The 14,096-nt window shown below is 43.2% G+C and overlaps 1 protein-coding gene across 1 annotated transcript in view; it reads right to left on the bottom strand.

Moving 5' to 3' along the window:
* The window catches only part of RERE (arginine-glutamic acid dipeptide repeats), a 423,849-nt gene that overhangs the window by 90,093 nt on the left and 319,660 nt on the right, over positions 1-14,096 (bottom strand). Inside the window, exon 11 of the mRNA XM_024750016.1 lies at positions 6,016-6,114. Within this exon, the coding sequence (XP_024605784.1) occupies positions 6,016-6,114 (99 nt within the window). The remainder of the gene's footprint in view (positions 1-6,015; positions 6,115-14,096) is intronic.

Genomic DNA, 14,096 nt, shown 5'->3' with positions numbered 1-14,096 from the left:
CTGGCACATCCAGATGTCTGGCTTGAAAAGAGTGAACAATGAAAACAATGTTTTCTCGAGCAAACATTCCAAAAAGGGCATAACAAAGGCGTCTGAAGATGCTGCTGGGGAAAGACACCATGGAAATAGCTGTGTGTATTCTGTGTAATTCCTTGACCAGCCACACGGGTTCATTGGATTACAGATATTCAGAAAATTAGTTTGCCGTGTCATGTCAATTTTGAAAGAAGGATTTTCATTTATATTTATGATAAACTGAGCTTTAAATTGAAGGATGGTTCAGATGTTTTAAAATTTACGAATTTGCAAATCCATGTACATGGCCAATTAAGGTTTATCGCCACCACAGATTAACTATCTTTGGATAAAAATTTCAGAGGCTATTTGTATCTAGGCTGTTCACCTCAATGTATTATGTCAAGATTGGTATGAAACAGTTAAAAAGAAGCATTATTTCAAGATAAAAGTTAGTTACCCAAGATGAAATGGAAACACTCTGTAGGGACATCCCAAGCAACAAAACCTCTCCCGTATGTAACACCTGGAATTTTGCAGAAAGCTAATTCAACACGAAAATAATTTCAAAAACACGGCCAAATGGATGGGAAGCAAAGGGTGAAATGCACAGCTCAGTGAAGCACCCAATCTTACAACCTTGCAAGTCAGGCCAAACTCCACAAGGAAAATGCAGGCCCTGAATTTTAAAAAGAATTCAATTAGCATCCCCAGCATTTCCATAATCAACAGCTGAATGCTAATTAAGAGCACAGCACCAAGCAGCAATGGAATCCCAGCGCAATAAGCAACAACACAACAGCGCAAATGCCACCTTCGGCTTGCATGCATAAATAAACAGAACTAATAACTACCCAAGCAGGGAAGGGTGACTTAATGCGTTTCGATTAGGTGCAGTGCAGCCTGGGGCCTTTGTGTTACATTTAAATGTGCTCATCATGTTTAATTAAAAACCGAATAATCTAGGGTTTGGGGTTTGTTTGTTTTTTTTTTTAAAGTTCTGATCTGTACTTTCCTTCTCTTTCTCTTCTCAAGTTCTACTGATCTGGATGGCTTCCTGAAAGGGAACAATATTCTTAGCATAATGTAAGTGAAACTGGTTAAGCACCTGTGTCACTCTCCAGTGCAGCGAGCAGCAAGCCACTGGCTTTGGCTCCATCTTTGCCCATACCGTGGTGTTCAATGAGCGTCATGAATTAAAGCAAAAATGCTTCTCTGATCTGACCTGGTTTATTTAGCCCGAAACGCCGTCACGAGCTAGCTACCAAGGTGTTTCTCACAGTCTCTCCTCTAAAACAGAGTTCATTTGTCACTATCCGGCAGAGAATTTGACAGAAATTGGCACAAATCTGGCTTCAGTTCAACAGAATTTAAAGTATCTCAGCCCCAAGGCAACTTCAATAAGAAATACCATATCTGTAAACACACAAAGTGTCCAAGGAATTACTGAGAGAAAAGTGTGAAATGAAAGGCCTCCTACTGTATAATTCTGAGGCCTAAGATGTCGAGGATTAATGATTATCTGAAAGACCTGGGAAGAAGAGGTCGGGTGATATTATTAATCATAATTTGGGAACTTTTTCCGAAAGTAAAGCTTTTAAGGTTAGCACTGGATGCATATAAAAGTTTTTCTCCTTGATGCTGATGCGTCATTATTAACAATTACAAGTTTTAAAATGCTGGCTTGAGGACAGTGTCACTTATAGCGAAGAATCTTTAAAAACCACCATCTTGAATACAGAGCTGTCAGTACTTCTCAAGCGCCTCAAAGGCAGACACACCATTCTCACTGTTAGAAAGTCCTCACTCTTACTATGTCTACAGACTAGAAGGACAGTCAACTCAGAAATAAGGACCGTGAGGACCAAAACTGGTGACAGCGGCACAAAGGCCACACGAGACGGCAAAGGATGAGCCACCAGTAAAGGATGCAGACAGGAGACGCGGTTCAGCAGAGGGAGCGCTCGCCACGCGCCAGGCCGGAGAACACGCTAGGCCTCAAAGGCGGTTAGGGTCCGGGTCTGGGTGGGCAAGGGAGGAGTCTGTTCCCAGAGCAGAGGACCCAGGAGGTGCCCAGGATGTCCGCTCCCAGCACAGCCAGGGGTTCCCACCGGTAGGCGCTCATTGCACCAACCCTCTCACACAGAGAGTCTGATTCACGTCAGTGCAAAGGAAAGCAAGTTCATCGACACTGGCATCAGGTCAGATGTTGGGTAGTTGGGTCAGATTCATATACTGGAGGCGATGAAGTTTAAAAATAACTAGAATGTCCAAGTATATAGAACATTGAGAGGGAAAAAAAAAAGAGGCAGGCTCACATATTTATTTGAGTTGGGGCCCATTTATTTTGCTTATTCTTGTGATTCCTGGGGTGAGAAAATGTGGGAAAATCAGCAGAAGGGACACGCACAGAGCAGGTATTTACTCACAGCCAAAACCAGGCTAAGGTTAAGAGTAGTGTTGGTTTATGTGCCCTGTTGCCACATAAAATGATGGTGGCGCAGTGGCTGAGAGTCCGCCTGCCGATGCAGGGGACACGGGTTCGTGCCCCGGTCCGGGAAGATCCCACATGCCGCGGAGCGGCTGGGCCCGTGAGCCATGGCCGCTGAGCCTCTGCGTCCGGAGCCTGTGCTCCGCAACGAGAGAGGCCACAGCAGTGAGAGGCCCACGTATGGCAAAAAAAAAAAAAGATTCAAAGAAGTGATGTGGACACATTCATCTGGAGCTTCCCTCAGCCTATCAATTATTCAACCACTCTCTCTCATTCACTTTTGAGGTTTCAGAAAGTGAAGCTTAACTTCCTATGAATAAGGCAACTGTTTGATCCTTAGGCTCTGCAAGGGCTGGATGACTGCCAAAACATTTCTCAAAACTTACACTAAAACAAGAAGCAAACACGATAAAAATGAGCCCAGACTGACAAGGATTTATGCAGTTAAATACCATTATCCGGGACTCTGAGTGGGCAGCGCTCTGGAGTCGTGGTTCATTCTTCAGAATTAAGCTGGGCTTTTCCGCATGTGTCAGATCCCGCCCCGCTTCATCCTACTGTCTGTGAAAAGTCCCAAAGAGGCAGCCGTGGGGACATGGCCCACACTGTGCCTGATATAAGCAAGGGCTGCTGGAAAAGGAAGCCAGATTTCTTTCAAGCAGGAAGAGCTTTCTTTTAAGCTGGAATCTGAAAATTCCAGAGGGAATGAAAGGTCAAGGGAGGAATGAATGGAGGGAGAGAGTCATGGCTAGTGAGGAGCTGGAGAGGCAACAGTGAAAGGGGAGGGATGACGGGGGCGGAAGAAGAGGAGAGACCAAAAGGAACCGAACACCAAGTGAAGGAGCGTGAGTCTGAAGCAGCCACCACAGCTCATCAGTGCTGACCACGACCTAGGATGGGTCACACGGGCCACATTCGTCCCATCCCCTTATGTCTGTCCTCCACAAAGGCTTTTTGTAGAATTTAAATTTTTTATCCATCAAATCTCTTATCTCCTTCTCACATAAACAGGTCTACAGCGGAAAACAACATCCATATGACTTTTTTAAAAAGTTGAAGTAGAGTTGATTTACAATGTTGTGTTAATTTCTGCTATACAGCAAAATGATTTGGTCATACATATATAAATATTTTTTTCCTATTCTTTTTCATTATGATTTATTACAGGATACTGAACATAGTTCCCTGTGCTACACAGCAGGGCCTTGTTGTTTATCTATTTTATATATAGTAATTTATATCTATTAATCCCCAAATCCTAATTAATCCCTCCCCCACCCCCTTTCCCCTTTGGTAACTGTAAGTTTGTTTTCTACGTCTGTTTCTGTTCTGTAAATAAGTTCATTTGTGTCATATTTTAGATTCCACATATAAGCGATATCATATGGTATTTATTTCTCTGTCTGACTTACTTCACTTAGAATGATAATCACTAGGCCCATCCACGTTCCTGCAAATGGCATTATTTCATTCTTTTTTTATAGCTGAGTAATATTTCATGTTATACACACACACACACACACACCACATCTTCTTTATCCATTCATCTGTCAACGGACATTTAGGCTGCTTCCATGTCTTGGCTATCATAAACAGTGCTGCTATGAACACTGGGGTGCACGTATCTTTTCAAATTAGAGTTTTCTCTAGATACATGTCCAGGAGTGGGACTGCTGGATCATATGGCAACTCTATTTTTAGTTTTTTAATATATGACTTTTCAAAACAACTGAGTTTAACATTTTCACTTCGGCCACTATCTGAATAACAAATATTTAAGGTGTTTCTGTCTCTCTGCTAATCATGTAAAGTTTTAACATTTTAAATTTCAAAACGGCAACAGCCGCTTCGTCATCAGTCTCATGCCGAGGAGGGCAAAGGGACTGCTGAAAAGGCGCTCTGCTACTGAGCCTTCAAGGGCCACCTCAGCCCCCCTGCCGCCTCCCAGTCCTCTCCCCATTCCATTCCTCTCAACCCCCAGCCTCGGCAACCTTAGCCATTCCAAGAACCCACCCCCTTGGCTCTCCACTCAGCAGACACCCAGGATCTCAGCGCTTCTCACCACCACTGCTGCTGTGCTGCTCCATCCCCAGTCTCGGGCCTGGACTCTCACAACAGCCCCCAAAGCCCACGCTTGACTCGGCAGCCAGAGGGCCCATCTGCTCGGAAGCTGCTCAAGCTGCCCGTGCAGAGCAAACAGCAAGGCCCTGAACACAGGTCCACAGGCCACCCTGACCGGCCCCCCACCTCTCCTACCGCCCTCCCCTCAGACACATTCCTGCCTATTTCTCGAACATGCCATTCCAGGCGTGCTTTCTCTTTAGGGCCCCCCCGACCTCCAAAAGGCTCGCCTCCTCCCTTCTCTAAGGTCTCTGCTCCAACGGTGCTAAATGGTGCTCACCAGGCGTTTCCCCGAGCCTCCTCACGAAAGACAGCCCCCTACCCAGTTCATCCTCATCCTCGCTGCCCTACTGTTTTCCCCAGCCCATGTCTCACCCCTTGACATACACTGATTTACAGACGGTCTCCCCTCGTGAGGTGGGGCTTTGTGTTCCCCTTGATGGCTCCTAACACAGCACCTGGCACATAATAAGCCTTTGACAGATACTGCTGAAAAATGAAAGAGCAGGATCAGGAAAGCCATACAGTTTCTAAACAGTCTTCCTTAGCGTAGTTTTAAATACAGGCAAGGAATTTACAATCAATCGATACGTGTATCAGTGCCAGCACTCATCTTAATCTCGTTCAACCTAAATGGCAAATGTCAAGCGGTGACATTCCTATTGAAGACTCTATTTGCAAAAGCACCAGAAATCTCTCAGTCTTTTACAGCAATTCCTTTCCAAAGTTACAAGATGGGGGATGTAGCGTCATGAGAACTCTTTCTGCTGGGATAAAATCCATGGGTTTGAAAAATCTGTATTTGTGGATACATTTCTATCTCCCCACCTTCTTTAATGGGCCACACTAACAGAATGAACATGAAAGATCCACTGTATTTATCTAATCGAGTCCCCGCTTCCTGCTCTTGACTACTGTCCTTCAGCAGGTTAGGGGCCCTGCCAGCCTACACAATAAAAACGGGGTAGCAGCCCTACTCTAGGTTGGGTACCAACTGGTTTTCAAATGATTGTGTCTTAATACCGGGAGGTATCAAAAGCTAGCTTGCACCCAAAACAAACCAACCAACCCAAATTAGTTTTTTTAAAGAGCAACCATTAACTTTTTTCCCTCTTTCCATGACACCTGGGAAAATCTTTCCCATTATCTACAGAACCAGTGCTTACTAAAATCAAGTCTTTCCATACAGTTATGAGGCTTCAAGGCTCCCTCCCTTGACTGACAGATGCCATGGACAGCCTGCAGCCACGACTGGACCTTGGGAGAACAGCGAGAGGCAAGCCCCCGACGCCCCGGCCCTGAGGCAGCCCCCGCCCCTTCCCCCCCACCCACGGCCCCGCCAAGACCCGAGGCAAAGCATCCCTCACCCACCACCCCCGCAAGCTCACCACTTCGTCCTCCGTCCAGCTCTTCTCAATCAGCTTGGGCACAGGCTTCTTCACCAGGCGCTGCAGGGCTTTGCCAGCATCATAACCGCTTTCATGGAGCTAAAACAATAACAACAACTTTAGTTTGCTACCTGCACCAAATAACAGAACTGAGAGCAAATCAATAAAGGCGGGGACCCTGCATTTACTCTAACAGAAGAGTCACGAGACGAGCATACAAGACTCAGAGCCATTTTAGCCAGCACGATAATTCATTCTTATCCAACCGCCCGCCCCCCCCAAATTCAGCTGTTCTGCGAAAGGGAAACAGGTAAGGCAGAGAACATTCTGGCAGTAATAGAAACAGGATTAAGAGTGACAATGACATTTATTGAACATCTGGCCTGGGCTATTGCTAAGTACATTCCATTAACTCATTACCATTCTTAACCCTATGAAGAAGGTCTTCTCTCAATCTTACAGGGTAGGAACTATCGTCACCCATTTTCCGTATGAGGAGACTGAGGCATGGAAAGGTCAAGTAAAGGTGCCAGTAGGTGGTGGGGCAAGACTCAAACCCAGCCAGCATGACCTCTACTCTTGTCCCATTTTCCCCAAAGAGACCTAAAGACAAGCTAGATCATGTTCATTAGCATTTCTTGTCTTTCAACTGTAGTAATTTCACTAAGAAAAATTTCAAGTACCTAACTATGTAACAGTATACTAACTTTTCAGTACATATACATGAAGACGCTGGTTTATCTACATGGTCCTTTTAGGAACAGACTTCTCTCTGGTCAAAGCTATTGAACTTTTTTTTCACTCTATATCCTTTTCAACCCTGGGCAGTGCCTGGCACCCCTGAACCCTCTCTATCTTGCAAAGATATGCCTGCCTTGGCTCCTGTGAGCCTCTCCACTTCTGGTTCCTAAGTCTCAACCAGCAGACAATGAAGAGAAATAGCAGGCAGAAAAATCCACTTGCTCAGTCGACCTCCCCAAACTATGGCTGTCCCTCCAAATTTCTCACTGGAAATCTGCCGTTCCTTCACATATCTATTTCTCTGACACAAGCATCTGTTTTGGCTAAGACCTGTATCTCCAGTACCTAACACAGTCTGTAGCATAAGGTGATACACAGAAATACTTCTTAAGTTAATAAAGGCCTTCAACTATTGTCCTTAGGTAGTCTCAGCCCGAATCTAAATCTCAGTGTCTTCAAATTCATTAAGCCTGATGTTGGCTGAGTACCTATTATGTTCCAGGCCACACAGCAGACCCTGGGGATATACAGCAGTGAACAAAAATGCCCTCATGCAATGGACATTCTGATCTTTTCACCAGTGCTTCAATCCCTTATTTGAACAATTCACCAGCTTTTGCTTAATCCCCAGTACAAATACAGTACAAACCTTATTAACTGGTAAGTCACAGTTTTTATTTCCAGAAACTCACAAACTAGGGGGGATGTGCTGTGGGGATACAACACATACAAGGTAAAAAGTTCTAGCAGGTTATAGCAATTACTATCACCTAGGTGCAGGCCAGGAGCTACAGACTCAACTGAAGGAGAGAGCCCTGTGTTCCCCTCCTTAACAGAAGACTTTCAAGGAAAACCTACAGATTGCCCTCCTGGCAACTGCTGTAGCCCCAGGGCTGGGCCTATAGTAAGCCTGTGATAAATATTTGTTTGTTTGTGTGGATGGATGGATGAATAAACAAATAAATAAAAGTCTGAGACATACACATCGAGTCTCTCTTCTAACCATTTAACTGCTATTGGAAGGGATTATCACAAATACCCATTTTCACTGCTCGTTCAGCAAAAAATAAGTTATTAAAAATTAAAACTTCCCGAGTTAGTCTCCCACTTTACAGGACCCCAGTTTAAGTCCAGACTATCCAAGGAAGTACAGGCTACAAGTTAATTATTAAGTCAACTACCTTAAAACAAAACGAAACACCTGTAACAATGATCAATGCTGAATCCTGCTTTTGGGGGTGGTAGAGTGTGGGTGTGGGCGAGTGTTATTTGTGTGGGGTGTATGTAATGCATATGAATGCTAGATACGAACTTACGTATTTTTATGACATTCATCATTAGACTATTTTATACGTATATTACACTAAATAAACAAAATACTATACTAGAATGTGCAAATGTTTGAAAACCGTCCAGTTTGGCCTCCTTACAGAAGTATATAAAATAAAAATAAAGCCAGCATTTCATACTTCGCGTGATACCCAGAACAAGCAGGTATTTGCCAAGTTCTATAATATAATGAGGATCTGTAATGAGAGCTTAACAGCATGGGTCAGAACTGAATAAAAGGAAAAATTATACGGCTATTTAATTTTTTAAAAAAGCACACGTTAGTGACACTTTGAAATCAATTCAAGTTGATCAAATCATAAATTCTTAATAAAAAGCTCATGGCAAGTTAACGACATTTTATAAGAGGTCATTATAGTAAATGGGGTAATTATAAGGAGAGCGATGAAAAACTATGGACCTTGGAGCCAGATCATCTGGATTTGAATTCTAGCTCTACTACTTACTAGGTGTGTGACCTTGGGCAAATTACTTATCCTCTTTGGTCCTCAATTTTGTCATCTTTTAAAATGAGTATAATAACAACATCTACCTCTTAGGGCTATTGTGAGGACAACATTAGAAAATACATGTAAAATTGCTTAGAACGGTACCTGGCACATAGTATGCTAAATGAGTGTTAGCTATTTATTTTTAAAAGGAAAGAGAAAAAAAATGAAGGAAGCAGTCTCTACTCAATTTTCATTAATTTTCTAGATTAGAGAGTAGCCTTTTCAGAGACAGAAAAAAAATTGTGAAACTATAAACAAAACCACTTATGTTTCACATAATTACTCACGTTAATAATTAATGAAATTTGATTAAAACTCTGGTACAGGACACAGAAAAAAAATGTAAATCTTATATGGCTGATAACAGGAAATTACTCACAAGAACATAAGGCTCATTCCAAAAGTGAACAAGTGAATGAAGTTAAGTCATTAATCCCTATGACATTCCTGCCTTTTGGTGAACGAAGGAGAGCTTTAAATGCTCTGGAAGAAATGTTTTGAGTGACTTGCTGAACTTGTGGTCGTTTGGTTTACTGGAGAGGGCTAGCTCCTGCTTGCACGATGCCCCCAGTCAAATTTCTAGTGAGGTGCTTAGTAGAGAAAGACGTTTCCCCAAAACATATCCCAGCATTCACACTTCCTTTACAAACCTTTATTTCAGATCATACTTTCCCCTGAAAAAGCTGTTGCGATGTATGGGGCAACCTAAATAAGGGGTAATCCCCTCCTCTCATTTGCTCCACTGTCAGCCTGTCCTCTTAAAATATTCCTCTTCCTGACCTTTCCGTGCTCCGAACTCCATAAATACCCAGAGTGCCTACCTCTCTCACCCCTATACAAAAACACAGTTGAAAAGTAAAAGGTGTGGGATTATTTGCCAACAGTGACAAATACTGACTGAACAAACGAAGTTAGGGTGTTACTGTGCTGTTATCGATAATTCATAAACGCCAGTACAAAGTTCTGCTCTGGCACACCCCCTTCCCAGGAAACCCAAAGGAACCTTTCTAAACAGGTGCCTTCTTAATGGTACAAACACTTACTCCCACTTTCCAGGAATCTTGTCTGAGAAATTCTGAGAGCTTTACATCTTTAAAGAAATACTTCAATTATATTTACTGAAGATATATTTCTAACACATTAATAGTTGTTACAGCCCATATTGCTTCTTTTGTTGATTATCATTCGAGCAGTTTGGGAAAACTCCTGGGAGTTCAGGATATCCTTCATTCCTTCCACAAATATTTATTGAGAGCTAAACTGTGCCAGACACTACTCGGGGTGCTAGGGATGAACAGAGCTGGGAGTAACACAAGTGACGTACCTCAGAAATGCTGGCCTGAGAATCAGTTTAAAGTACTGTTCTAGTGTGACACATCCATCTAAATGTCGCATCCAAACTCTAGGGTCCTAACGGGTTGAGTTGTTGGGTTCCACCTCCTTCCTTAACATACCGTATCATGCACAAGAAAGCACTTCTTAGAAAGGGTTTGTTTTCTAGATGATTATGAAGATTTTCTTTCTTCAGACTGGGGCCAAAATAATGTTTTGAGCTAGAGCTTAACTGATTGTTTCAACTGTATTCCTCATGTAAATTAGAGTTGGTAAGTTTACCAAAATACTGGCTATCTCAAATCTCTAAAAATTGTCACTGAAAATATTCCCCTCTAATATCACGTCAAGCTCTGAAGAATTGGGATGATCTCAACCAGTGAAAAACATGTGCGTTTCAAATTTTAAACACCTGATTACAATCACACAGATACATCAATATAGGAAATTCAGTGCAGGCTTCCCAATATTGCTACGGTAAAAGGTTCTTCATTGTGAATAAGCTTTTCTACCATTACCCTAGAGAAGATTTTTCAAAGGAATTGCAATGGAGACCCCCAAATGTCTTACAGCTTCACTTTGTAGTCTTAGGAGAGCAATTAAAACAAGATAAGTAAACCTTTCTGTCCATTTTGCAGCCAAGCCCGGCTGGGAAAATCTGGGATTAAATGCAATTTTAATGTATAGAGGAATGAACCATTTTGGAGCTACTGGGTAAAGATCACTGCAAAAAGCAGGGACCAAGATATAGCATCTTTACTCAATCAGCTTCCAATCTTCACAAGCTACTGGTAAGAGAACTTAGATCTTACACTATCACCGCTTAAAGCAGGAAGTCATTCCGCAGAAACCACTGTTTTCAAATTCATCATCACGGGGCCTGTGTGTGCATGTACATGCGTGCGTGCACGTGTGTGTGTTTAATCCGATGATCAGGGAAGCATGCACTTGTAAATCTGCCGCTTCCACATCACCGAACTGCAAGTCTGCACTTATGCACAAGTAAAAGCCACCTTCCCCTAAACCACGGGTCAGTATCTGGGGGATCTGATAACAAAATGGCGATCTTTCACCAATCCACTAGCCCTTTAAAAGTGACTCCATCGTGGAACTACCCCTGCTTTGCTGTCTTCCAGCAGCCCGGCATCTGGTTCCCCACACTTACTCCACAGAATCCTCAGGTTGCGCTCTTCCCTTCGATTTTGGTTTGTTCATTGTGAAGGAGTCCAGGGTGGCTCATCCCCCTTAGGTGTCCACCCTCCTCAGCCACGTCTTCTGGTGCCCTGAGACCCAGTGGGACGTCCCAGCCCTGGAGGCAGGCAGCTCCCATCACATTCTCTGCCTTCCTTCCATTCATTCCACAAAGAGTTCCTGAGCAACTCCGAATGCTACACACGGTTCCGCCTAAGATGGCCCAAGTATACCAGCAGGGTGGACCTGGTTGGGGAGGGGGGGGGCCGAGGGGGATGGTTCTGAAAACAATGGCAGCTTCTGTGTAACAAACTCCTAGTTTGGTTCTGCTCGACAAAGGAACTGCAACACTGAATCACACAGAGCCAAGGACACCAGCGCCCTCTGTAACTGGACACAGCTGGCTGTTGCATAAAAATCTCAATGACCCAAAGATTCCAGGTGCTCAGCAGCCCGCTCTGCACAAACCGCTCCACAGCCAAGGCCTTCTGGAGCCTCGAGAACACAGCTCAGAGCCTGCGCCGGGGGATAGACTCCTATTAAGCAGCTTCGTCACAAACCAGCCGAGTTGAGGTTTTCGTCTGTCAAATGGGCCTGACAACACCAGCCCTCAGCTGTGTCAAAGGACCATGAAAAGCCAGAAATGAGACACTGTGACAAGATACCCCGAAATGCCAAACAAGCACAGACTGTCCAGCGGTATCATCACGGGGAGTAATGTTTTAGGGACACGGCTCTTACCCGAGACTCTTCAAACACCCGGACGTTCAAGGTGCCCACCGTGCTGGGGACTACGTAGCCTCAAGTGTCCTGTGACAGCCCCTGACCTCTCTGTGATTAGCAGGAAGAAAGGGTCAGGCCACAAGAAGAAAAACACATTTCTGCAAAATTGCCCAAGTTAAACCTGCTCCTCTCACTCAGCCTGAAAAATCATCCCCTGCTTATTACTTTCTGTAATTTAATATATGTAAGTGCTTTATTGGCAAGCTTCTCGAAAGAATAAATAATACTTAATGACTGCCTACAGTTTAATTAACTCATGATTGAACTTCTCATGGACTGCTATAAACATTAAATTATATCCTTCCTCAAAGCTGCCATGGATGGAATTCTTGTTTCAAGCTTTAACTCTCCTGCCTAAACAATTCTGAAATTTCAGCAAATCTGTATATTGGACAGGGAGGTGAGAGAATCAACCTTAATGCCTGGTTATAAAGTGTGTTATTTTACAGAGCAAGGACGAGGTCTTAATTTAAATAAGATTGAAAATGTGCACATGTCCGAACACCTCGTTTATATTACGGCAATCATTAAACGTCGCTGGATCTGGGGCAGTCTTATTAGCATAAACTCCGCGTATTACCGCAAGGTTTCAGGTTTCTACTCAGGCTTTTCATCTGAGCTGCCATTTTCTGGCTGCGTGATGTTGCAAATCAATTTTCCTCTTGGCACGGCTCAGCTGTCAGGCACCTCTGTTCTATAATGGACCCATGAATTACATCTCCTGCTCTGTCATCCCTGGTCTCACACATCAAAATATTGTTCTTCAATTGTAATTTATAACTTAATTTAAATGTCCCTTTTACTGTGACCTTTTTAGATCAAATGGCATTGCATCTGGCAGCTTCTACTACACTAAAGTATCCTTTTGCAATTACAGCCCTTACAATAACTGGAGAAAAAGCCTACCTGAGTTAGATTGCATTCATGCTAAATATTAAATAATTGCAGTCCATTAAAGATAATATTAGATTTCAAAGTCTTTTGCTCTGCAAAATACATTATTTACAATAAACTGCCAAAATAACTTAGGGGAAAAAAAGCGGAATTTGGAAAAGTTCTTAAAATCCTTCATGTAGTTTTAATTATTTCAATTATTTCTCACTAACATGAGAGAAATCTTGCTGAAATCTAAGATACAACTTAAAAAGTTTTTTATCATAATCTGTAAATCACAAATGCCTATATATTTTCAACCATTCCTCCATCACCAATGACCTAGTACCAAGCTCAAAATATGATACATGTATACATTTAAAAACCAGAGTTAAGACTAAAAGCACAATGTTTATTTTTGTTTGGCTACTGTCACTCCAAATAATGCTATTTAAGCACTGGAGAGGATAAATTTCTCTAAATACTCCTATGGGCATACATTTTAGAGATCATGGTTAAGACAGAATTTAACCACTGAGAGTAAGGGCTGAGGGAAAGATTCAGTTAATTTTCAGAAGGAAATAAACTGTCGCTGGACCAACCCTCCCCCTCCAACACTCTCTGAATAAGTACAATGTTCCAGGAATTATGCCAGACCCTGGGGTCACAAAGGAGAAGGGAGGAGGGAACCAACATTTCTTGAGTATTGCATGTACTAGGAACTCACTAGGTCATTATGATTTCATCATCCCTCACACCACTCTTTAGTGGCAAGAGTACTGAAAATGAGGAAACAAAACTGAGAGGTTCAGTGTCTTGCTCGGGGCCACTTCTCTAGAAAGCAGCATAGCGAGGATTCTAACATAAGCCCAATTTCTAGGAAGTCTGAGACTCGGCCCCTGCCCCAAACATCTACACTGGAGCAGCTGAGAACCGGCGATCTGGTGGGAGCAATGGGCTCGGGGGCTCCTCCAGCCACAGGGAGACAGCAAGCTCAAGGTCTTTTCTTAACCTGGGGCGGGGTGGGTAGGCAGGAGGAGGAAACGAGCAGCTCAGAGAAGAGGAAACACACACACATAAACAAAATAATGAAATAAATGTATGATAAAAACACAAAAGTGTCAGTGACTGCGGTGACATCCGCTCTGCTGAAAAACCAAGACGACTCCACAGAGGCGACGTGAAACTTCAACAGAGTAATATGATTAACCGTGCCTACACTTAAGGAAGGGCAGCAACCAAATTAAAAACACCACTCTAGGGGCAAGTAAAAGTAGGCAGCACTATGTCTACATAACACTGCACTTTTAACCAAGTTTC

This window comes from Neophocaena asiaeorientalis, unplaced genomic scaffold (genome assembly GCF_003031525.2).
Source record: "Neophocaena asiaeorientalis asiaeorientalis breed wild unplaced genomic scaffold, Neophocaena_asiaeorientalis_V1.1 scaffold275, whole genome shotgun sequence".
Classification (NCBI taxonomy): Eukaryota; Metazoa; Chordata; class Mammalia; order Artiodactyla; family Phocoenidae; genus Neophocaena; species Neophocaena asiaeorientalis.
The sequence above is the reverse complement of the archived record's forward strand: the minus strand, read 5'-3'. Positions and strand labels throughout refer to the sequence as shown.